Source organism: Stegostoma tigrinum, chromosome 29, assembly GCF_030684315.1.
Source record: "Stegostoma tigrinum isolate sSteTig4 chromosome 29, sSteTig4.hap1, whole genome shotgun sequence".
In the NCBI taxonomy this organism is placed as follows: domain Eukaryota; kingdom Metazoa; phylum Chordata; class Chondrichthyes; order Orectolobiformes; family Stegostomatidae; genus Stegostoma; species Stegostoma tigrinum.
The window spans coordinates 32,257,718-32,278,188 of record NC_081382.1 but is presented as its reverse complement, the minus strand read 5'-3'; the positions used below and the strand labels follow the sequence as shown (position 1 = coordinate 32,278,188).

At 42.4% G+C, this 20,471-nt stretch overlaps 1 protein-coding gene across 4 annotated transcripts in view; it reads right to left on the bottom strand.

Moving 5' to 3' along the window:
- Positions 1–20,471, bottom strand: part of ak8 (adenylate kinase 8) — a 192,329-nt gene that overhangs the window by 146,416 nt on the left and 25,442 nt on the right. For 2 of the 4 annotated variants that reach the window (XR_007250209.2, XM_048558472.2), the window contains 2 exons: positions 19,699–19,812; positions 10,450–10,518 (listed from right to left, as the gene is read on the bottom strand). Coding sequence is in view for 3 of the 4 variants with exons in the window: in XM_048558472.2 (XP_048414429.1) it covers positions 10,450–10,518; positions 19,699–19,812 (183 nt within the window). In the remaining variant the exon portion in view is untranslated. The remainder of the gene's footprint in view (positions 1–10,449; positions 10,519–19,698; positions 19,813–20,471) is intronic. The other 2 variants (XM_048558475.1, XM_048558473.1) reach the window with 2 other exon arrangements.

Genomic DNA, 20,471 nt, shown 5'->3' with positions numbered 1-20,471 from the left:
CACACCCCTTGGTAAAAAGGCAAATTCAGAAAAATAGATTTGTCTCACAGGTAGTACGGCAGAAGAGTGTAACCCCAGCTTCTAGCTCTAGCCTAGAGAGGGAAAAGACAACTTCTACTTGTACAAGCCCCACAACAGCAATTGCTTAAAGCTAAACTTAAAAACTAAAAAAGCACTACAAATCCTGGTCTGTGAGAGCTGGCCACACCCATTCAGACTGGTTCTATTCTTCCAACAATTGACAATGGGTGCCAAAAAAAACCCAAGCCCTCACAAGCTTTGTATTCCAGTGGCCACAGTAGACTACTTGTCACCTCTGCCTTACAAGCTCACTTCAAAAAAAGGACAAAATAACCTTTTAAAGCCACAGCATCATGACATGAGCCTATTCTAAACTCCCCAATCAGGGAAAACATCCTCCCAACATCTAATTTTAAAAAGAGATAATAGGAACTGCAGACACTGGAGAATCTGATATAACAAGGTGTGGAGCTGGATGAATGCAGCAGGCCAAGCACCATCTTAGGAGCAGGAAAGCTGACGTTTTGGGCCTTGACCCTTCAGATGAAGGGTCAAGGCCCGAAATGTCAGCTTTCCTGCTCCTAAGATGCTGCTTGGCCTGCTGTGTTCATCCAGCTCCACACCTTGTTATCTAATTTTAAAAGCTCCTTAACAATTTTTAAAGTTTCTCAATTAGATCACCTCTCATCCTTCTAAAAACTTGTGTAAGTAAATTGATTGTATACAAGTGCTTTTAGTAACATTTCAATGTTTACAATGCAATGGCATTCATTCAAGTTGAACTTGAAACAAATGATTGAGATATTTTGAAATTAAAAGTGCCTCACAGCACTTTGTATATAGGTTATTATAGCTAATGCTACAAAATGACAGTATTTAAATATCAGTAATATACTCTGGATATTTAGAACCACTTGATTTGGTTTATCACTATACATGTACCAAGGAACAGTAAAATGCTTTACAGGCCGATTACATTAAACAAGTGCAGCAGGGTAAAAGAACAGAGTGCAGGTTACAATGTTACAGCTGCGTTAGATGCATCTTCAATTACAGTACATTACTTTGGATAAACAATTGATCTATGACGTTGGTGAAATCTTCCGACGATGCTCCTCCATTTTTGTTCAACTTTACCTTCTGTTTACTTAATCTTGACTCATGGCTTTACATATTCTTCTGAGAATAAGACACCATCTTTATCAGACTGGTGTCTTCATTATTTTACTGTGTTTGATTGTATTCCTGTGTAGGTTTTCTGAGTATTGCTACAAGCTGTGAGCACAGGCCAAACCTCTTCTCAGCAATAAACATACATACATTAACAGTTATACTGTGTATCTTCTTAAGGCCACGGAACAGAAGCCTTCAAGCCAAGCAGAGTCCAACTTCTTAATAGAACATCTAATACATGACCACTGAGGTCTCAGCAACATCAGAGGCCCGTTTGTATAATTATCAAAACCTATAATTACAAGTTCTCTGCTCAGTTCCTCTGGTAGGAAAACTATCAGAGCATCCCACCCAGACCCATCTCCCTAGTCTACACATCCTGAACACTATGAGCAATTTAGCACGGCCAATCCACTTAACCTGCACATCTTTGGATCATGGAGAAATCCAGAGCACCCAGAGAAAACCCACACAGACAGAGGGAGAACATGCAAACTCCACACAGATACTTACCTAAGGGTAGAACTGAACCCAGGTCCCCGGCAATGTGAGGCAACAGTGCTAACCACTGAGCCACCAAGCCATAGTACAAAAAATGCAGCAAAGATGAAAACAGTGTCCAGCAGAGGGTGTTCTGTGCTTCAAGTGAGGTGCAATTTCTTTTTCAGCAATTTTGCAATCTGAAGTCATCTTAAACAAAAGCACGCATATTATCTTCACCACAAAGGAGAGTTCCGCAAAATGAATAAGAAAAAGTAGATGACATGGCACAACATATTTCCTTGGTCAAGTGAGTGTTGCTGCCTTTGTAACAGAATTTGACATATGGACCAGGATCTCTGATAAATGATATTTAAAGTTGAAAATTTTGATACTAAATTCTTTCTTGTGTCAGGAGCAGCCGTTGCTGTGATCCCTGACATTTTAGAGCTTCTTAACACTATAAGTTTGACCACATAAATTGAACATTCAGGGTGTGTGGGGGGGCCCACACTGTTCCGGTAAAATGTCGTTTGAAGTAACACTTACCTACGATGGTAAGTTATTAAAGAGCCCAGTTATGTTTTTAAGAATCAGAACAGACCCTTGTTGGGCATGTCTTCTGCTACGTCTTCTACAGCAGCTACCATATGTTCCAAGCCCAGTTGGAAGACATTCCAAGTCATGAGGCTGACTATATTCCATTCAGTGAGGAAGTGTTATGCCCAGATGATGATGACATTCAATTCTGTGAGGCATTCTTCAGCCTCTCCAAGAACATGAGTTTTCATCTATTTAGAAGACTGGATGGCATTTTGTAACAATTTCTCACTGTATTCCATGCAAAGGAGATTGTATGGTATAATGTAAGGAACTTATTCAGTTTTCCGAAGGATTTGAACAGTACTATGAACCCTGTACAGTTGGGTTTGGGTATGAGAAACCTCTTCTTTCTTCAAAGATTCCTCGCCAACAGAATATCCTGGGAGGTGAACGCGTTGATATTTATTACCAGGCCTGATGTCATTATTTCTAGAAGTAGATTTGTGGTATCCGACCCTTTAGTTTTGATGCAGCTTGCCAAGATTCCTCTGATACTCTTCCGAATCAAACAAAGTTAGTTCTCAGGCAAGGCCAGTTTGTAAGGCCTGCAGTACTAACGCTGTTCTGCTACTGCAATCGAATAGTGACATTCCTCAGCTCATCTGCGATGATATGGATTTTCTCCTCACTAGAAGGAATCTTGAAAGTGATAAAATAACACCCACCTCTTTTCATCCTGACATAGCAGCCAATGGCCAACATCCCTTTTTTGTGCTCCTCAGATGCTGCGTGGCCTGCTGTGTTCATCCAGCTCCACACTTTGTTATGCCATATGTGACGTTGTTACTTACTTGGGGGGAGGGGTTAGTGAAAGCATATCCAGTCTTAATTAGAATATCTATTGTTAAGTGTTTTAATTGAAAATTGGAGAAGTTACTTGGGTGAAGATGTAAGATAATAAAATGTGAGGCTGGATGAACACAGCAGGCCAAGCAGCATCTCAGGAGCACAAAAGCTGACGTTTCGGGCCTAGACCCTTCATCAGAGAGCTCTGTGATGAAGGGTCTAGGTCTGAAACGTCAGCTTTTGTGCTCCTGAGATGCTGCTTGGCCTGCTGTGTTCATCCAGCCTCACATTTTATTATCTTGGAATTCTCCAGCATCTGCAGTTCCCATTATCTCTGGGTGAAGATGTAGTCAAGTTTCACAATTAGGTAAATTGGGATGAGCAGTGGTGTCAGAATGATGTCAGTGATCATATGTAAGAATTATAATAAGATGTTGAATACTATATAGCTCAGGGGTCTTGTGCTCAATAGTCTTAACATCATGCACTTGTAACGGTATGTATACAATAAGAGTTACAAAGAATTTGGCCATTGCTTGTTTCAGTAACCAAAATAACCCACACGCGTATCAGCTAAAATAGAATAGGCACATCTTATGACCAAAAGTGGTGGTGTTGGGGTCTTCAATGAGTTTATCTCATACACAGCAGCGATGATTTTATCAGAGTAACAATTATCATGCACAAAAAGTTTGATATACTCTATTATGGCATCAAGCTTTCACGGTGTGCACGTGGCTAGGACCCGATTCTCAAAGTTGATGATAGGCTGAAATTTTAGGTTATGGAACTATAGGAATCCCCACAAAAAAGGACCTGTAACTTTTTTGAAGTGTCAAGAAAACTGAATTTACAACTCCTTAATGCGAGAATAATAGATTGTAGAAAGCAATCAAGCAGTAATGTTGCTATAATGATAATATTTGGGTATTGTCACCAAACAGCTAATGAAACTGCTAGGTTGTTTGCAACACTGAGACAAAACAAGCAGCTATTTTTAATTTTTCAAAGGCAGGCTATTTAATTAACTTCAAAGACTGACAATTCTAAAGACCTTTTATGCCCAGCACAATCATTTATTTCTACACAAAAAAATATAAAACACTGACATTGTGAAATAATGCCAGGTTTGAACGCTGCACAGTTCTGCTTCGTTCCGTTACTGGCACGTTGGAAATGGAAGATGGGACCTCCAGATCTTCATTTCACCCACCATTTATTAAGGTCTCGGCCAGTGTGTACTCTCTCAAGTTCTTTCAGAATCTTTTAGTTGGCAATGAGATCACCTCCCTGTCTTCCAAACCCCAAGGAGAAAAACACAATTTACTCAGCCAAAGAAAACTCAGCTTTTATAGTAATCATTTGTTCTTCATAAAAGGCAAAGTGTAGAAAACATATTTTGCTTCAGTGCACTGATGCAAATAATCTTGGTGCGATTAATATATGACTTGAAATATAATTAATAAAGTAAGATAGTCAAAACCATATTTAAATAAATTGGACTATTTATTATTCTGAAATGTTGCTATCTCTTTAAGTTAACTAGATTCCCAATATATTAACTAAATGCAGTCGCTCTGAAACTATTGTATCATTATTGAATATTCTTCTACATTTTAAAGGTGTTCTTCAATTTCCAAATACATAAAATCCCTTGAAGCATTGCTAGTGGTGATATTGATTTTTGTAGGTATGTATTAAGAGATGTAAGAATTTTAATTATTTATTTATTATACTACTTATGTGGATCTAATCAATGCATGTTTTAAATTAACTCTTAGATCTATAAATCAATATGTGATTTCTTTTTGATTCTATTTGTTTACCCAGTTTGTATTTCCTGACTTAGAGGTGCTAAACCTACTTTTTCATCAGTCACTAGAAGTTGGAGAAATATTCAAGCGGGTCTGGTACCATTCAGAAATAGCAAGTGCTAGCTCTCACCAGAGCACTAATTTCTAATAATGATTACTGAGTTTTGATTATGCAATCAGAAAAGCTGATAAATTATGCCTACAAAACACAGCATTTTTTATCAACCACCCCTATATTGCAGTCACTGTACACAGTCATGTAAGAATTGAGTTTCTAAGACTAAATGTTTAATGAAAAGAAAAGTAGGAAGTAACTTCTCCATAAGTAAGATTTTGGAGAGGCTGAAGTCCACCCTCTTCATCGTCTCCTTATTGAAAATTGCCAGGTTCAATACTGTTCCCACTAACCTGTTCCGAAAAGTTGTATAAATGGAGTTACACTACTATGACGGCAGACATTAATTTCGGTATACTAAATTCATCAAAATTTATCAAATCTGTCAAAAAATTAAAAATACAAGGGCTTAACATCATGTGCTGAAGCCCACAGACATGGGATCTTTAACGTTGTACTATTCTATGATTCTAACAAGGAGGTTTGAACGGGGCAAATTTGACTTCAGTAGTGAGCAAGTGATGCATACAAAGGATTTGCATTTTTTGGCTAAAATTTAGAGGTCAACTTATACACTAGGCACATGACAAAGTAACGCCTTTTGGTCAAAATACAGAAGTCTATTTTTACACAAGATTGGTCACTACAATGTATATTTGATATCGGCAAATATATCATCTGTAGTTATCTCGCCCTATTTCCTTGTAGTTTTCTTTCTTTTCTTGAAGAATTTCATTCCCAGAATAATGATTACTGAGTTTTTTGAAGTATCAGAAAAATTGATAAATTATGCTTACAGTACACGGAAAGCATTATTTAATAATAATAGACAATGACCAACAAAGCTATAATGGCAAATTTATCTCTTCAAACTATCCTCTTTTCTTGGTCTTTGTTAAAAAGCAAAACCCTCCAATGCATTCAGTCAGACTTCTCCATTTTCAGTTCCCTCAGCTTTCGTCCAATGCCCTTATATTGCTGTCAGTACCTTTATCAACCTACTGAGCAATTACCTTACATTGCCATATTCCTCGATAGCCTGACCCTGATCAGATATGTTATCTAATCCCCATGTTGATTCACCCTTCAACAATCTCAAAATTGCCTCTATGTTCTTAAATCTGTGAATGCAGATGACATTGCATGACCTTTATGACAAGTCTGGCTGTCCATTTTAAATGGTAATACCTTTCCTCTAAAGGGCCAGATCTTCTTATTGCTTCAGGATTATTCTCAAATCCAAATTGACTGTTACACATCAGCAACCACTGTCTCTAATTCTGTTCCTCAAGTAAACACAATGGGTAGAATCTTCCCAGTCCCTGGTGAACTTGTGGACAGTGGTGAAAAGGTAAGGAAAACAAGGTGAGATTGGCAGCAATTAAATTCTTAATGTTGACAGCAAGATGTCTGAGTCTTCAACTAAATGTTGAACGACAAGACAAGAATCTCATGAGTGAATAGAATAGCCTTTATTGTCACAAACACTCAATGAGAATAGTGAAAAGTTTATATGCTGCCAATTACAGCACTGCGTTAGATAAAATTATTTTATCTAAGGCAGCAAAGCTCCTTTAGTTACAAGATTTTAGACATACAGGAATAAAGTGTCCAGCATTACAGAAAAGAGCTCAGTACAGTAGACCAAGCTAGCATTTAGTGTCCAGTCCGCACTGGGTCCTGGCTCCATACAGTACCAGAGATACATCACGCTGGTAGACCACTGTAGGGAGCTGCTGCGCAAGGCGGAGTGGTCGCCACACCATGCTAGGATGCCCCAATGAGAGGAAGCCACTGCAGGAGGCTGGAAGGTTGCTATGCCATGCCAAGAGGTCCCTCCAGAAGAAGGCTGCAACACCAGGCCGGGAGGATGGCATGTCATGCCTGGAGGTCACTGCGCCAGATAGGGACTCATTGCTGGAGGCCAGGAATCATCGCTAGCCAGAGGCTGGGGATCATTGGTCTTCACTGGAAATTGCAAGTGGTCATCAAAGGTTGGGAGTCAAAGGGGAAAAAAAAGAACATTAAGAGAAAGAAAAAGAGAAGTTAAAAAGCCAGCAGAACAGACAAGCCCTGGCTGGAGTGTCCTATTCTGCCGCCATCTTGCCGACTTGCACCCAGTTGCATGTCATGAAGTGCCAGGAAGAAAGAACATGGAAGTTTGGGGATGCCGCTCGAATACCAGTTACAGCCTGCAACTCACTAGGCCAAACATGCCTGCATTGCCTTCCATACTCATGTGACATGCAAATTGTACACTGAAAATCGAAAATGGCTGTGATTGCATCTGCAGTGGGTGAAGTAATTCTTTCTTTCCTGTCTGAGCATGCAGGCTCTTCTTTTGAGCAATGTGAGGTCATCCAAGGGGCTATTATATTAATATTATTTTACCCATACATTGGTATTTTTTTCAACTTGACTTGACGAATGTAAGATGAGAAACTATTCTATTCTATTCACTCATGAGATTCTTGACTTGTCGTTCAACATGTGAAATGCAAGCAGTATTCAATTGTGTGGAATATCAAACCTGGTCACAAGCATGCTGGACATGTCATTGGTTACTGCAGACTGAATATGGTTACTTCTGTGAAGCTGAAGTAATCACAGGTGATTTTAAGTACATGCAGCCTCCATTTCCAAAAACAATCCATGGTCACATAGTGCATGGAACTGACTTTCCTAAACTTGAACTTGTTCAGTATTCATTAATGTGCTCTTGTATGCTGTGTTGCCTCTCCTGACTGACAATGGGGTGGGAGGTCAAGATATCAGTAATCGTATAGCATTTACAACCTCCTACCGTAGTTGCATGACATGCTTGTGCCTAAATTTAAATCTAATTGCTCAGTGCATTACCCTGAGAAACGAACCAGTGAATGGCTATCACCTGTTTTGTTGTATGTGAAAACAGGCGCAACGTATACATATTCCTTCTGTCTTCAAACACGTCAAACTTCAAACCTAACTAACAATTTTAAATTATTTATCAGCATAACTTTTAACACACTCAGGATTATTTAGCAAGTTGACCAATGTTTTACACTGCTAGTTGGGTATGGTAAGTGCCTTCTTGTTGAAACAACTGAAGGGATATGCTGTTTGACACAATCTGTCAATCATTGAATTCTACAGTCTATAACAAGAAAATTCATATTACATTAAACTCAGTTGCTTTACAGGCACAATATCTTTTTGGTTTGCTCACCACACCCTTTTTAATGATGACAATTATTATTGTTTTGACTGAATACTAGCAATGTGAAAGAGCTCACTTCCCCTGTTGGTCAAAGCATTGAGATACCCTTCACCTGAGATGGACTGAAGTCTTTTCAGCTGAAACGTGCTGACATTAGGCCCGCTCATGAATTTGCACAATATACAGACAGAATTGATGCAATCAATGTAGTATCCCACAGGATGCCTTTAATGTGCATTTTTTCAGAATCAAGACCACATGGAGAACAAATAGTCTGGGCCATATTTATGAGGTTGCCAACACGGCCAAGCCTTTACATCTGGTACTGTAGCAATCCCGTATTGACCATTGACGGTAGACTTGCTGTAGGCAGTTGTAGAGAACTGCAAGGTTGCTTTCTCAACTGAGATGGACATTGAAAGGAGCTCAGTTCATTTCTCCATTTCAAAGATGAATTTAGGAGCAGGATGGTGCCCATTCCGACATTTAAGGAAATTCTTATATGCTGCTTTGGATTCAATTATTGCAAAACTATCATCTACGTATCAGAGATATGCAAGGGATAGGAGATTATGTGTCATTATAGGAACACAGAAACAGGAATAGGCCATTCAGCCCCTTGAGCCTATTCCATCATTCAGTGAGATTCTGACTATCTGTGGCCTACCTCCATATATCTGTCATTGGCCTGTGTCCCTTGGTATCTTTGTTGAACAAAAAATGTCTATCTCAAATTCAAAATTAATAATTGATCCCACATTCACTGGTGTTTGTGGAAGAGAATTCTTAATATCAACCTTCCTTTGTGTGTTGAAGTGCTTCCTAACATTTCTCCTGAATGGTCTGGCACTAATTCTCAGACTATGTCCCCTAGTTCTAGAATTTCCGATCTGTGGGAATAGTTTATCTTTATCTCCCTTTCTTTTCATGTTAACATCTTGAAGATTTCCATCAGATAACCCAACTAGTCTCGAAGTTCAACAAAAAACATCTATTTTTTAAAATCACTCCTCAAACTAACCTTGAAGTTGTAAACCTGCATTGTACTCCCTCAAGGTCAATATATCTTTCTTAAGATGCAGTGCCCAGATTTCCTAACGGTACTCCGAATCTGGTCTAAACAGGATTTTGAATAACTGCAGTAAAATTTCTCCAACATATACTCCAGTCCTTTAGATATAAAGTCATTCCATCCAGGACATGCTTTTCATGGAACCCAAAGATGTTTGTGAGAGCTGGACCAAGCACGGCATCCCATGGCAACAGCAACTATTTGGGCATACATGCTGCCGATAAAACTGAACTCAACTGTGTGAGTTGTTGAGTTCCTCGTGTTCAAGGAATACTGATTGGCAGGTCTACATTGCCACAATACAATTCTGCAATGCAAATATCTATGGCTTCTTTCAGCGATATATTGGTGAATAGGTTAGTAATGTCACATAAGCCATGAACATAGTATTGTTATCAGTATGCACATCCTGTACACTCTTTGCAAATGTGCAGGAATCTTTTGCCATTTTTATGGGAAACTTGCTCAAAATTGGTTGTAACAATTTGTCCAACTATTCAGCCAGTTCATATTGTGCAGAAAAAAAATCATACATGAGATAGGGAACAAAAAGGCATCACTTTTGAGTGTCTTAGGTAGCACATAGATACACTAGCCCAGTAAACTTGAAGACAAAATCTATTGTATACATAAGGCTGAAATCCACTCATATTGGCCAACTCAAATACCATTCTGTTTTAGGCTTTCAGTAAATTAACAAGTTGGAATTAAGAAAATTGTTTTAAAAAATAACTGAATGTAACTTATCTAATTGTTGTTGTAACTGTTAAAATGCATATGCTGTTGCATATTTTATTGAAAATGTCAAACAAATTCTAAAAATTACTCTATGCTAAATAAAAATTTGCTGCAGCTACCTTACTAACCAACTAGCTGTATGGTTTCATTTGACTGTTCTGTCTGGTTTCTTGATGACATAGCCCATCCTAGCCCTGAATACTGCTCCAGGCAATCAGTTGGATTCTGTGTTTAGTCTTTGATCAACGCTCAACTATCAGATTAGCATATGCACACACTCATCCTGCACTTTATCCTCTTAATAAACTTTCAAACTCCCCCACTGCTGTTCGACAGAGCAATCAGCCACTGCCTGAACCAATCCCCCGCTCATTCCACCGCTGAATGCCAAGTATGTGTGCATGCTGTGTAATTGCTCTTTGACTATTCCTACAGGAGCGATTCCTACCCGTTTGATGCAGTCCATTTTTGACAGCCGTTCTAGGATCAGCTTTGCCCATAGTGTATTGGGAATTTCCTGCAAAGCAAAAGAGAATTGCAAAGAGATGAGAGGGTGAATATTCAGAGCGAAGTTCAAAAGGAATTCCAAAGCCCCTACATGATTAGGCTGAAGGAGAAAAGTGAAGAGAATCGGCAGGCACTTTTTTTTGACAGTTACTGGGTCCCATGGGGCTGTTGGCTCGAGACCCATGGTCCAGCGCAGTGGGAGTATGGACTCACTGCCTGCTTGTGGTGGATCATGCTGCTTGCTTCCACAACCAGTCTCTGTTTCATCCCTTTGAAGTGTCACACTGACAGAGGTTATGAAAGTTACAAACTCATTTTGTGTAGTCCTGCTAAACAAGACAATCTTTTAAAGTTGCTTTAGGGCTTTTAGAAAATCTGGAGGAAATCAAATTAGTAAATATGCCCAAATTGGTTCAGATTTATGTCTACCATCTGGAGCTAAAGTATAGCAACTTTTACAACACAAAAGATTCAAAAAGAATGTCCATAAGATGCAATGAATGAATAAACAAACAAAAGCAATGGTCAGTCAAATTAATTGGGTTATAAAATTATATTGCCTGACCTTCATTGTGTTTCCAATTCATAGAACACATTAGCAAAAAAAATGTAAAATCCAACTGATAAGCATTGGAACAAAAATCATTTTAATTATAACCTGTACTAAAGAAGTACTGAGATAACAAAATGTGAGGCTGGATGAACACAGCAGGCCAAGCAGCATCTCAGGAGCACAAAAGCTGACGTTTCGGGCCTAGACCCTTCATCAGAGAGGGGGATGGGGGGAGGGAACTGGAATAAATAGGGAGAGAGGGGGAGGCGGACCGAAGATGGAGAGTAAAGAAGATAGGTGGAGAGGGTGTAGGTGGGGAGGTAGGGAGGGGATAGGTCAGTCCAGGGAAGACGGACAGGTCAAGGAGGTGGGATGAGGTTAGTAGGTAGCTGGGGGTGCGGCTTGGGGTGGGAGGAAGGGATGGGTGAGAGGAAGAACCGGTTCGGGAGGCAGAGACAGGTTGGACTGGTTTTGGGATGCAGTGGGTGGGGGGGAAGAGCTGGGCTGGTTGTGTGGTGCAGTGGGGGGAGGGGATGAACTGGGCTGGTTTAGGGATGCAGTAGGGGAAGGGGAGATTTTGAAACTGGTGAAGTCCACATTGATACCATATGGCTGCAGGGTTCCCAGGCGGAATAGGAGTTGCTGTTCCTGCAACCTTCGGGTGGCATCATTGTGGCACTGCAGGAGGCCCATGATGGACATGTCATCTAGAGAATGGGAGGGGGAGTGGAAATGGTTTGCGACTGGGAGGTGCAGTTGTTTGTTGCGAATTGAGCGGAGGTGTTCTGCAAAGCGGTCCCCAAGCCTCCGCTTGGTTTCCCCAATGTAGAGGAAGCCGCACCGGGTACAGTGGATGCAGTATACCACATTGGCAGATGTGCAGGTGAACCTCTGCTTAATGTGGAATGTCATCTTGGGGCCTGGGATGGGGGTGAGGGAGGAGGTGTGGGGACAAGTGTAGCATTTCCTGCGGTTGCAGGGGAAGGTGCCGGGTGTGGTGGGGTTGGAGGGCAGTGTGGAGCGAACAAGGGAGTCACGGAGAGAGTGGTCTCTCCGGAAAGCAGACAGGGGAGGGGATGGAAAAATGTCTTGGGTGGTGGGGTCGGATTGTAAATGGCGGAAGTGTCGGAGGATAATGCGTTGTATCCGGAGGTTGGTAGGGTGGTGTGTGAGAGTCACTTCACCAGTTTCAAAATCTCCCCTTCCCCTACTGCATCCCTAAACCAGCCCAGTTCATGCCCTCCCGCCACTGCACCACACAACCAGCCCAGCTCTTCCCCCCCACCCACTGCATCCCAAAACCAGTCCAACCTGTCTCTGCCTCCCTAACCGGTTCTTCCTCTCACCCATCCCTTCCTCCCACCCCAAGCCGCACCCCCAGCTACCTACTAACCTCATCCCACCTCCTCGACCTGTCCGTCTTCCCTGGACTGACCTATCCCCTCCCTACCTCCCCACCTACACCCTCTCCACCTATCTTCTTTACTCTCCATCTTCGGTCCGCCTCCCCCTCTCTCCCTATTTATTCTAGTTCCCTCCCCCCATCCCCCTCTCTGATGAAGGGTCTAGGCCCGAAACGTCAGCTTTTGTGCTCCTGAGATGCTGCTTGGCCTGCTGTGTTCATCCAGCCTCACATTTTGTTATCTTGGAATCTCCAGCATCTGCAGTTCCCATTATCTCTAAAGAAGTACTGATTGATTCCTGGATCATTACCTTGAATGCCCCTCCCCCACAAACCTCCAACAGTATTATTTGCTCTCAATTATAATGACCTTTCCATGAAATCTAAATATTTCAAATGAAATTACTTAATCATATAAAGGATAAAAAACGTTGCAAATTGAGTAGAACTTGTGTCCGATTGGTTAAATTTCTTTCTCTAATTTAAATGTAAAGCAATTTTAATTCCTAACTTTAAATGTCGCTACATTGTGTTAATATCGTAATGCAGATCCTTCACAACTAGAACAAAGAGAAAGTGTTAATGTATTCATTCATGCAAAAGTTAAAATTGAACAAAGCTCATGTATAATCTTTAAATAACTCAAATTACTGCCTTAGAAAATTGTCTTTTATTTTCACTACTTGTAATACTGGAAGAAGTTAGTTGACTATTTTAAGAGTTTAAGGGAGCCAGGAAATTACTATTTTTATTTTTAGAATGTTAGGGCTGTTTCAGGATCTTGACAATATTGACTATGGTGAGAAATCTGGGAGAATCGCGTGAGAAGTTGCACAGTGCTACCTCAATGTCGGGAGCAACTAGTTTCATATTTAAACAGAGTTCCAAACATTGAAATGAGATTATTTTTAGGCAGTATTGAGATGCCTGTTAGCGGAATTATTGCTTGATGCCAGCCTAATTAACTCCACTTCTCACTTCATTAATATGTAGTCTCCTACTCTAACACCCACACAAGGAAACTAAAATGAACAGAATTTTCAAGATGGAAGTCTGAGTGGTATCTCCAGCTCACTTCATGTGCCTAAGGACCTCTGTCTGGAGACCCAGCACCGGCACTTCAGGGCACACCTATTGGCAACAACCACACAGATCCCAACTTCATGAGTCTCGGCAATGGACATAGGCCAGCCTCTTCACATTATCATAGCTCATTTCCAATCTACTTACAGTACATTTATGCACTTTAAAGTTGCATGACAGGATGCACTAGCAACTATCAGTGCAAGGCTACTGCAAGGACACTTTATGCACAGGGACTGCATTCACTGAATGTGAGCCGACCTTGGTGCTCAGAGCATTTTGCCTTTTGCACTTTGACCCCTCAGCCAGAGCTATCAGGCTCACAATACAGCTAATTCTGATTACCTGCAGGGAATGTGGATAACGTGAAACTGTCGAAGAATTGGAATTCCCTATCCACCCTGACAGACCTAGAAATACTGCATGATCCATCAGGACCTGTCAACAGGGTGAAAAATAGATCATGACTGAGGTTAGCCTCACGAGTACGTGGAACCGTCAATGGTGGATCCACATATAAACAAAAATCAAGCAGATTTCTGTACGACGTTGTTATTAAGTGGAGGCACAAAACCAGGAAGTTGATTTTTCTGAAGGAGGGTCTAGGGCCCAAAATGTCAGCCTTCTTGTTCCTCTGATGCTGCTTGGCCTGCTGTGTTCATCCAGCTCTACACCTTGTAATCTCAACTGTCATGGTTGTCAGCAGTCCTCAGATAAGTCAAAGGAGATCAGTTAAGTCAGTGCATCCTGGCACAGTAAGTGAAAAGCAGTCTCTGATCCCAGTCCTGGGGCTTGAACACAGTCCATTGGCCATTTCAGGTGGTCAAGTTTCTTACACTCTAAGAGATGAAGAGCCAAATGTCAAACAGCCTAAATGTCCTGTACCTCCTGCTTTGTTGTGGGTTGTTTTCATCAAGAGAAAGCAAGATGATAGTGTGTGGCACAACTATTAGTGCTGCTGCAGATGGGGTAAAAATAGTGTGTTATCCCAAACAAGTGAATAGGCAGCACAGAATTAGTGGTGAGAGAGACTTGGGTTGATTGAGAGAGTGAGGAAAAATACTGCTTTCAATAGCAAGTGTGGTAGAACATGAATCTTGGTAGAGGTAGGTACAGTCATACATATAAAATTAATGTGAGGCAACAGAGAGAAGATGGTGGCATTTATACTGGTGGAGCAACGAAGGTGACTTACTTCCTTCCTACACTATTGTGTATCACTTCAGTCAGCTGAGGCAGAATGGCAATGGGCTTACAATGTTAGACCACGCTCACAGGATCGGGGGTCATGGCCTCATTGGCTGACCCTACAAGAACAGGAGAATCTTCCTCTATATAATCCTGTCCACAAACTGTGCAGGGTATTTCAGACTGATATTGCTTGTCCTGGTGCATAACAGCCTTTTAAAGATGGCACCAGTGCCAGGGATGCTGGTCCATTCCGGATATCCCAGCAGTGGTCTGGTCTGGGTATAGTAAGTGTTAGAGTTGGGCTAGCATCAGACAAGAGTGTCACCACAGAGATGCAGTAGCTCGTTAATGGGGCCAGTTTGGGATATTCGCATGAGAAAACGCATAAGCTCTCAGACAGAGACAACCTCCATGAAACTTGACAAAGTTAACACAAATAAAAAAAAGTAGAATTCAGCCCTTAGTTTTCCACTGTGAACAGAAAAGAACAAATTTTACTGGTCTCACTGAAAACAGATCATTTGTCTTTCATAGATCAAGACTGTTGGTATTTTAGTGCTAATAGGAACTGCAGATGCTGGAGAATCCAAGATAATAAAGTGTGAAGCTGCATGAACACAGCAGGCCAAGCAGCATCTCAGGAGCACAAAAGCTGATGTTTCGGGCCTAGACCCTTCATCAGAGAGGGGGATGGGGTGAGGGTTCTGGAATAAATAGGGAGAGAGGGGGAGGCGGACTGAAGATGCAGAGAAAAGAAGATAGGTGGAGAGGAGAGTATAGGTGGGGAGGTAGGGAGGGGATAGGTCAGTCCAGGGAAGACGGACAGGTCAAGGAGGTGGGACGAGGTTAGTCGGTAGGAAATAGAGGTGCGGCTTGGGGTGGGAGGAAGGGATGGGTGAGAGGAAGAACAGGTTAGGGAGGCAGAGACAGGCTGGGCTGGATTTGGGATACAGTGGGGGGAGGGGAAGAGCTGGGCTGGTTGTGTGGTGCAGTGGCGGGAGGGGATGAACTGGGCTGGTTTTGGGATGCGGTGGGGGAAGGGGAGATTTTGAAGCTGGTGAAGTCCGCATTGATACCATTGGGCTACAGGGTTCCCAAGCGGAATATGAGTTGCTGTTCCTGCAAGTTTCGGGTGGCATCATTGTGGCACTGCAGGAGGCCCATGATGGACATATCATCTAAAGAATAGGAGGGGGAGTGGAAATGGTTCGCGACTGGGAGGTGCAGTTGTTTATTGCGAAGCGAGCGGAGGCGTTCTGCAAAGCGGTCCCCAAGCCTCCGCTTGGTTTCCCCAATGTAGAGGAAGACACACCGGGTACAATGGATACAGTGTACCACATTGGCAATTGTGCAGGTGAACCTCTGCTTAATATGGAAAGTCATCTTGGGGCCTGGGATAGGGGTGAGGGAGGTGGTGTGGGGGCAAGTGTAGCATTTCCTGCGGTTGCAGGGGAAGGTGCCGGGTGTGGTGGGGTTGGAGGGCAGTGTGGAGTGAACAAGAGAATCACGGAGAGAGTGGTCTCTCCGGAAAGCAGACAAGGATGGGGATGGAAAAATGTCTTGGGTGGTGGGGTCGGATTGTAGATGGTGGAAGTGTCGGAGGATGATGCGTTGTATCCAGAGGTTGGTGGGGTGGTGTGAGAGAACGAGGGGGATCCTCTTTGGGCCGTTGTGGCGGGGGCGGCGTGTGTGGGATGTGTTGCGGGAAACGCGGTCAAGGGCATTCTCGACCACCTCGGGGGGGAAGTTGGGGTCCTTGAAGAACTTGGACATCTGGGATGTGCGGGAGTAGAATGCCTCATCGTGGGAGCAGATGCGGCAGAGGCGGAGGAATTGGGAATAGGGGATGGAATTTTTGCAGGAGGGTGTGTGGGAGGAGGTGCTTTCTAGGCAGCTGTGGGAGTCGGTGGGCTTGAAATGGACATCAGTTACAAGCTGGTTGCCTGAGATGGAGACTGAGAGGTCCAGGAAGGTGAAGGATGTGCTGGAGATGGAGATACCTAGAATACACCTCCTACCCACCCTCCTGCAAAAATTCCATCCCCTATTCCCAATTCCTCCGCATCCGCCACATCTGCTCCCACGATGAGGCATTCCACTCCCGCACATCACAGATGTCCAAGTTCTTCAAGGACCCCAACATCCCCCCGCCCCACCGAGGAAGTCGAGAATGCCCTTGACCGTGTCTCCCGCATTTCCCGCAACACATCCCTCACACCCTGCCCCCGCCACAAAAGCCCAAAGAGGATCCCCTTCGTTCTCACACACCACCCCACCAACCTCCGGATACAACGCATCATCCTCCGACACTTCCGCCCAAGACATTTTTCCATCCCCTCCCCTGTCTGCTTTCCGGAGAGACCACTCTCTCCGTGACTCCCTTGTTCGCTCCACACTGCCCTCCAACCCCACCACACCCGGCACCTTCCCCTGCAACCGCAGGAAATGCTACACTTGCCCCCACACCACCTCCCTCACCCCTATCCCAGGCCCCAAGATGACTTTCCATATTAAGCAGAGGTTCACCTGCACAATTGCCAATGTGGTACACTGTATCCATTGTACCCGGTGTGGCTTCCTCTACATTGGGGAAACCAAGCGGAGGCTTGGGGACCGCTTTGCAGAACGCCTCCGCTCGCTTCGCAATAAACAACTGCACCTCCAGTGGCGAACCATTTCCACTCCCCCTCCTATTCTTTAGATGACATGTCCATCATGGGCCTCCTGCAGTGCCACAATGATGCCACCCGAAACTTGCAGGAACAGCAACTCATGTTCCGCTTGGGAATCCTGCAGCCCAATGGTATCAATGTGGACTTCACCAGCTTCAAAATCTCCCCTTCCCCCACCGCATCCCAAAACCAGCCCAGTTCATCCCCTCCCGCCACTGCACCACACAACCAGCCCAGCTCTTCCCCTCCCCACACTGCATCCCAAAACCAACTCAGCCTGTCTCTGCCTCCCTAACCTGTTCTTCCTCTCACCCATCCCTTCCTCCCACCCCAAGCCGCACCTCTACTTTCTACCGACTAACCTCGTCCCACCTCCTTGACCTGTCCGTCTTCCCTGGACTGACCTATCCCCTCCCTACCTCCCCACCTATACTCTCCTCTCCACCTATCTTCTTTTCTCTGCATCTCCAGTCCGCCTCCCCCTCTCTCCCTATTTATTCCAGAACCCTCACCCCATCCCCCTCTCTGATGAAGGGTCTAGGCCCGAAACATCAGCTTTTGTGCTCCTGAGATGCTGCTTGGCCTGCTGTGTTCATGCAGCTTCACACTTTATTATCTTGGTATTTTAGTGCAATCAGTGACACTAACCATTTCATCTGTCGACTTACATATATGTGTGAAAAACCGACATGCACAGATCATAATCGCTGATGGTTTAAACATGTCTAGGAAAAATACAAGACTTATTTCTTGCAGAAACTGCTGTTCACCTGCAATCTTCCCAAACTTGTGCATACAACTCGTTCAAAAGGGCTTCATTAAAAGGTCAATGGTCACACAGAACAATCTAATGGTTATACATGTATGTCTGTATGGAAACATATGGATAGAAAGGGCAACTCTGAGCATGACATTTACAGTACCCTAGAGTGAATATTATGTTTTAATTTTTGAATAAATTATTACTGCGCTATATATCTGGAATTATAAAATAGTTAAATTTAAATCTGAAGTGTTAGTTAGCCATAGGGATGTCCATCATGCCAATGCATGAGTACATCCACAAACAGTCTAATTATCTGCCCAGTATATTTACATGTTAATATTTTTGTTTATGTCTTTGTGAAGCAAGTTCCCTTGGGATGTTTTCTTTGCAATGTAATGCAAGTTCTTGTTGAAGTAATCAACTTTGAAGGACTTGTAAATTAGCTCTTCCTCTTTTAAATCATTATTTAATGAAAGTATTCTTTCTCAACATCAACCCTGATTTAACTCCTGTTCTGAACGGGCCCTTTTCTCTCCATGGTCAAAATTCATGTTCGAAAAGAACTGGCCATCCAAACTTTGAAGCCCAGGAAAGGGTATCATTACAGCCTGACTCACAATTACATTTTTTCAAGTCAAGAGCTAGTGCATTAAAAATATAATTAACGCTCCGGTTGCTCTTTAAGCAGCTGCATTATAATCATTTTTTCCAGAACTATTATCTCCCTTGAGCAAAGTTTCATTCCTTTAATTAGCATTGAGTAACTCCACTCATTTTTACCCACTTCCACATCGGAGTAATTCTTAAAATTAATTTAAATGGGCAGTATTTATTTTAAAAATGAAATAAGACTAAACTCCCTCAATTGAACCAGGACTCATTGGGTATAATGTACGAATAAAACAGCTAGAACATCAACTTCACAACATATCCACAAACTACAGGAGGAACAATCAGTTTGGCCAAGAGAATAATCTGGGTTCCTGTTTCCACTTTGAACATTGTGATGCCAAATGAAAGTTCATGCATAACCCATGAACTGCTCAGGGCATTACAACTGTAAATAGCATTCCTGAGGAAGGGAAGGAGAAGCTGAAGGATACAAGGCAGAATTCAACTAACACCTAAACAAAACAAATGCATCTATAGCCCATCAAGTCAGGATTTTTGTTCACTTGTGACAATCCTGAAGGTCAAACAACTCACCTTTTCTGACCATGCATTAAAAGCAGCCACTGATGGTAGTCAGAAGATGTGAGTACTAATAAAACCTTGTGTCTAGTCAAGACGTTTAGGAAAAAATGAGCAGAAACACTTAACAGAATATATTTCCCTTTGGTCATTTAAACTAGAAAATCCATTTTACTTAAACTTTTTCAGCATGTGCAAGAAAACATGTGGGTGGCTTCTCTATTGCTGTCACCAATTTCCAAGGACTATCATTTGAAAACATGGTCCATGTATACTTAAAATGGCTACAGGCAATTTATCACAAAACAGCATCTTAAGCAGTAAAACTGTACCTTACTTCCATTGTTTAATCTGTGAATTTTTTTAGCAACATCGGATTTTTCACTTGCTAACATATTGTCCAAAGTAAGAACATTCGTATTGATCTTGTCACACAGCAATTTAGCCTGGTGAAAGGAAAGTTCAAAATCTCACACATGGATAATAATAACAGTTGATTGTTTAAGTTTAAATATTTACGGTTTTAGGAGTTACTATGCAACAGAGATGTTCTAAATAGGTGTAATACAAAACATCAATTACACAGAAAAAGTCCAAAATTTGTTTTTATAAACATGACCCTTGGATGTAAAGCAAAACATAACTCCAGCTCTATTTTTCTTGGTCTTTAAACCCTCTACTGAGGCAGAAAGAAAACTGTTATACAAACCCATCACCAATAAATGCTGGCCTAACCAGTGATGCCCTACAGTTAGTTATGAGTCAACTATATTGCAGTGGGTCTGAAGCCACATGTAGGCCAGACCACGTAAGGATGGCAGTTTCCTTCCCTAAAGGATATTAGTGAACCAGATGGGTTTTTCCTGGCAATTGACAATGGATGTACGGTCATCGTTAGACTCTTAATTCTAAAGTTTTATTGATTTTAAATTCCACCAATGACCATAGCAGGATTCAAGCCTAGTTCCCCAGAACATCATCTGGGTCTCTGGAGTAACAATCCAGTGATAATACCACTAGGCCACTGCCTCCCCAGTTGTATCAATTGCTGTGAAGTCTCCACAAAGAAATGAAACCAAACCACCTGGCACAACCTTGATAATGG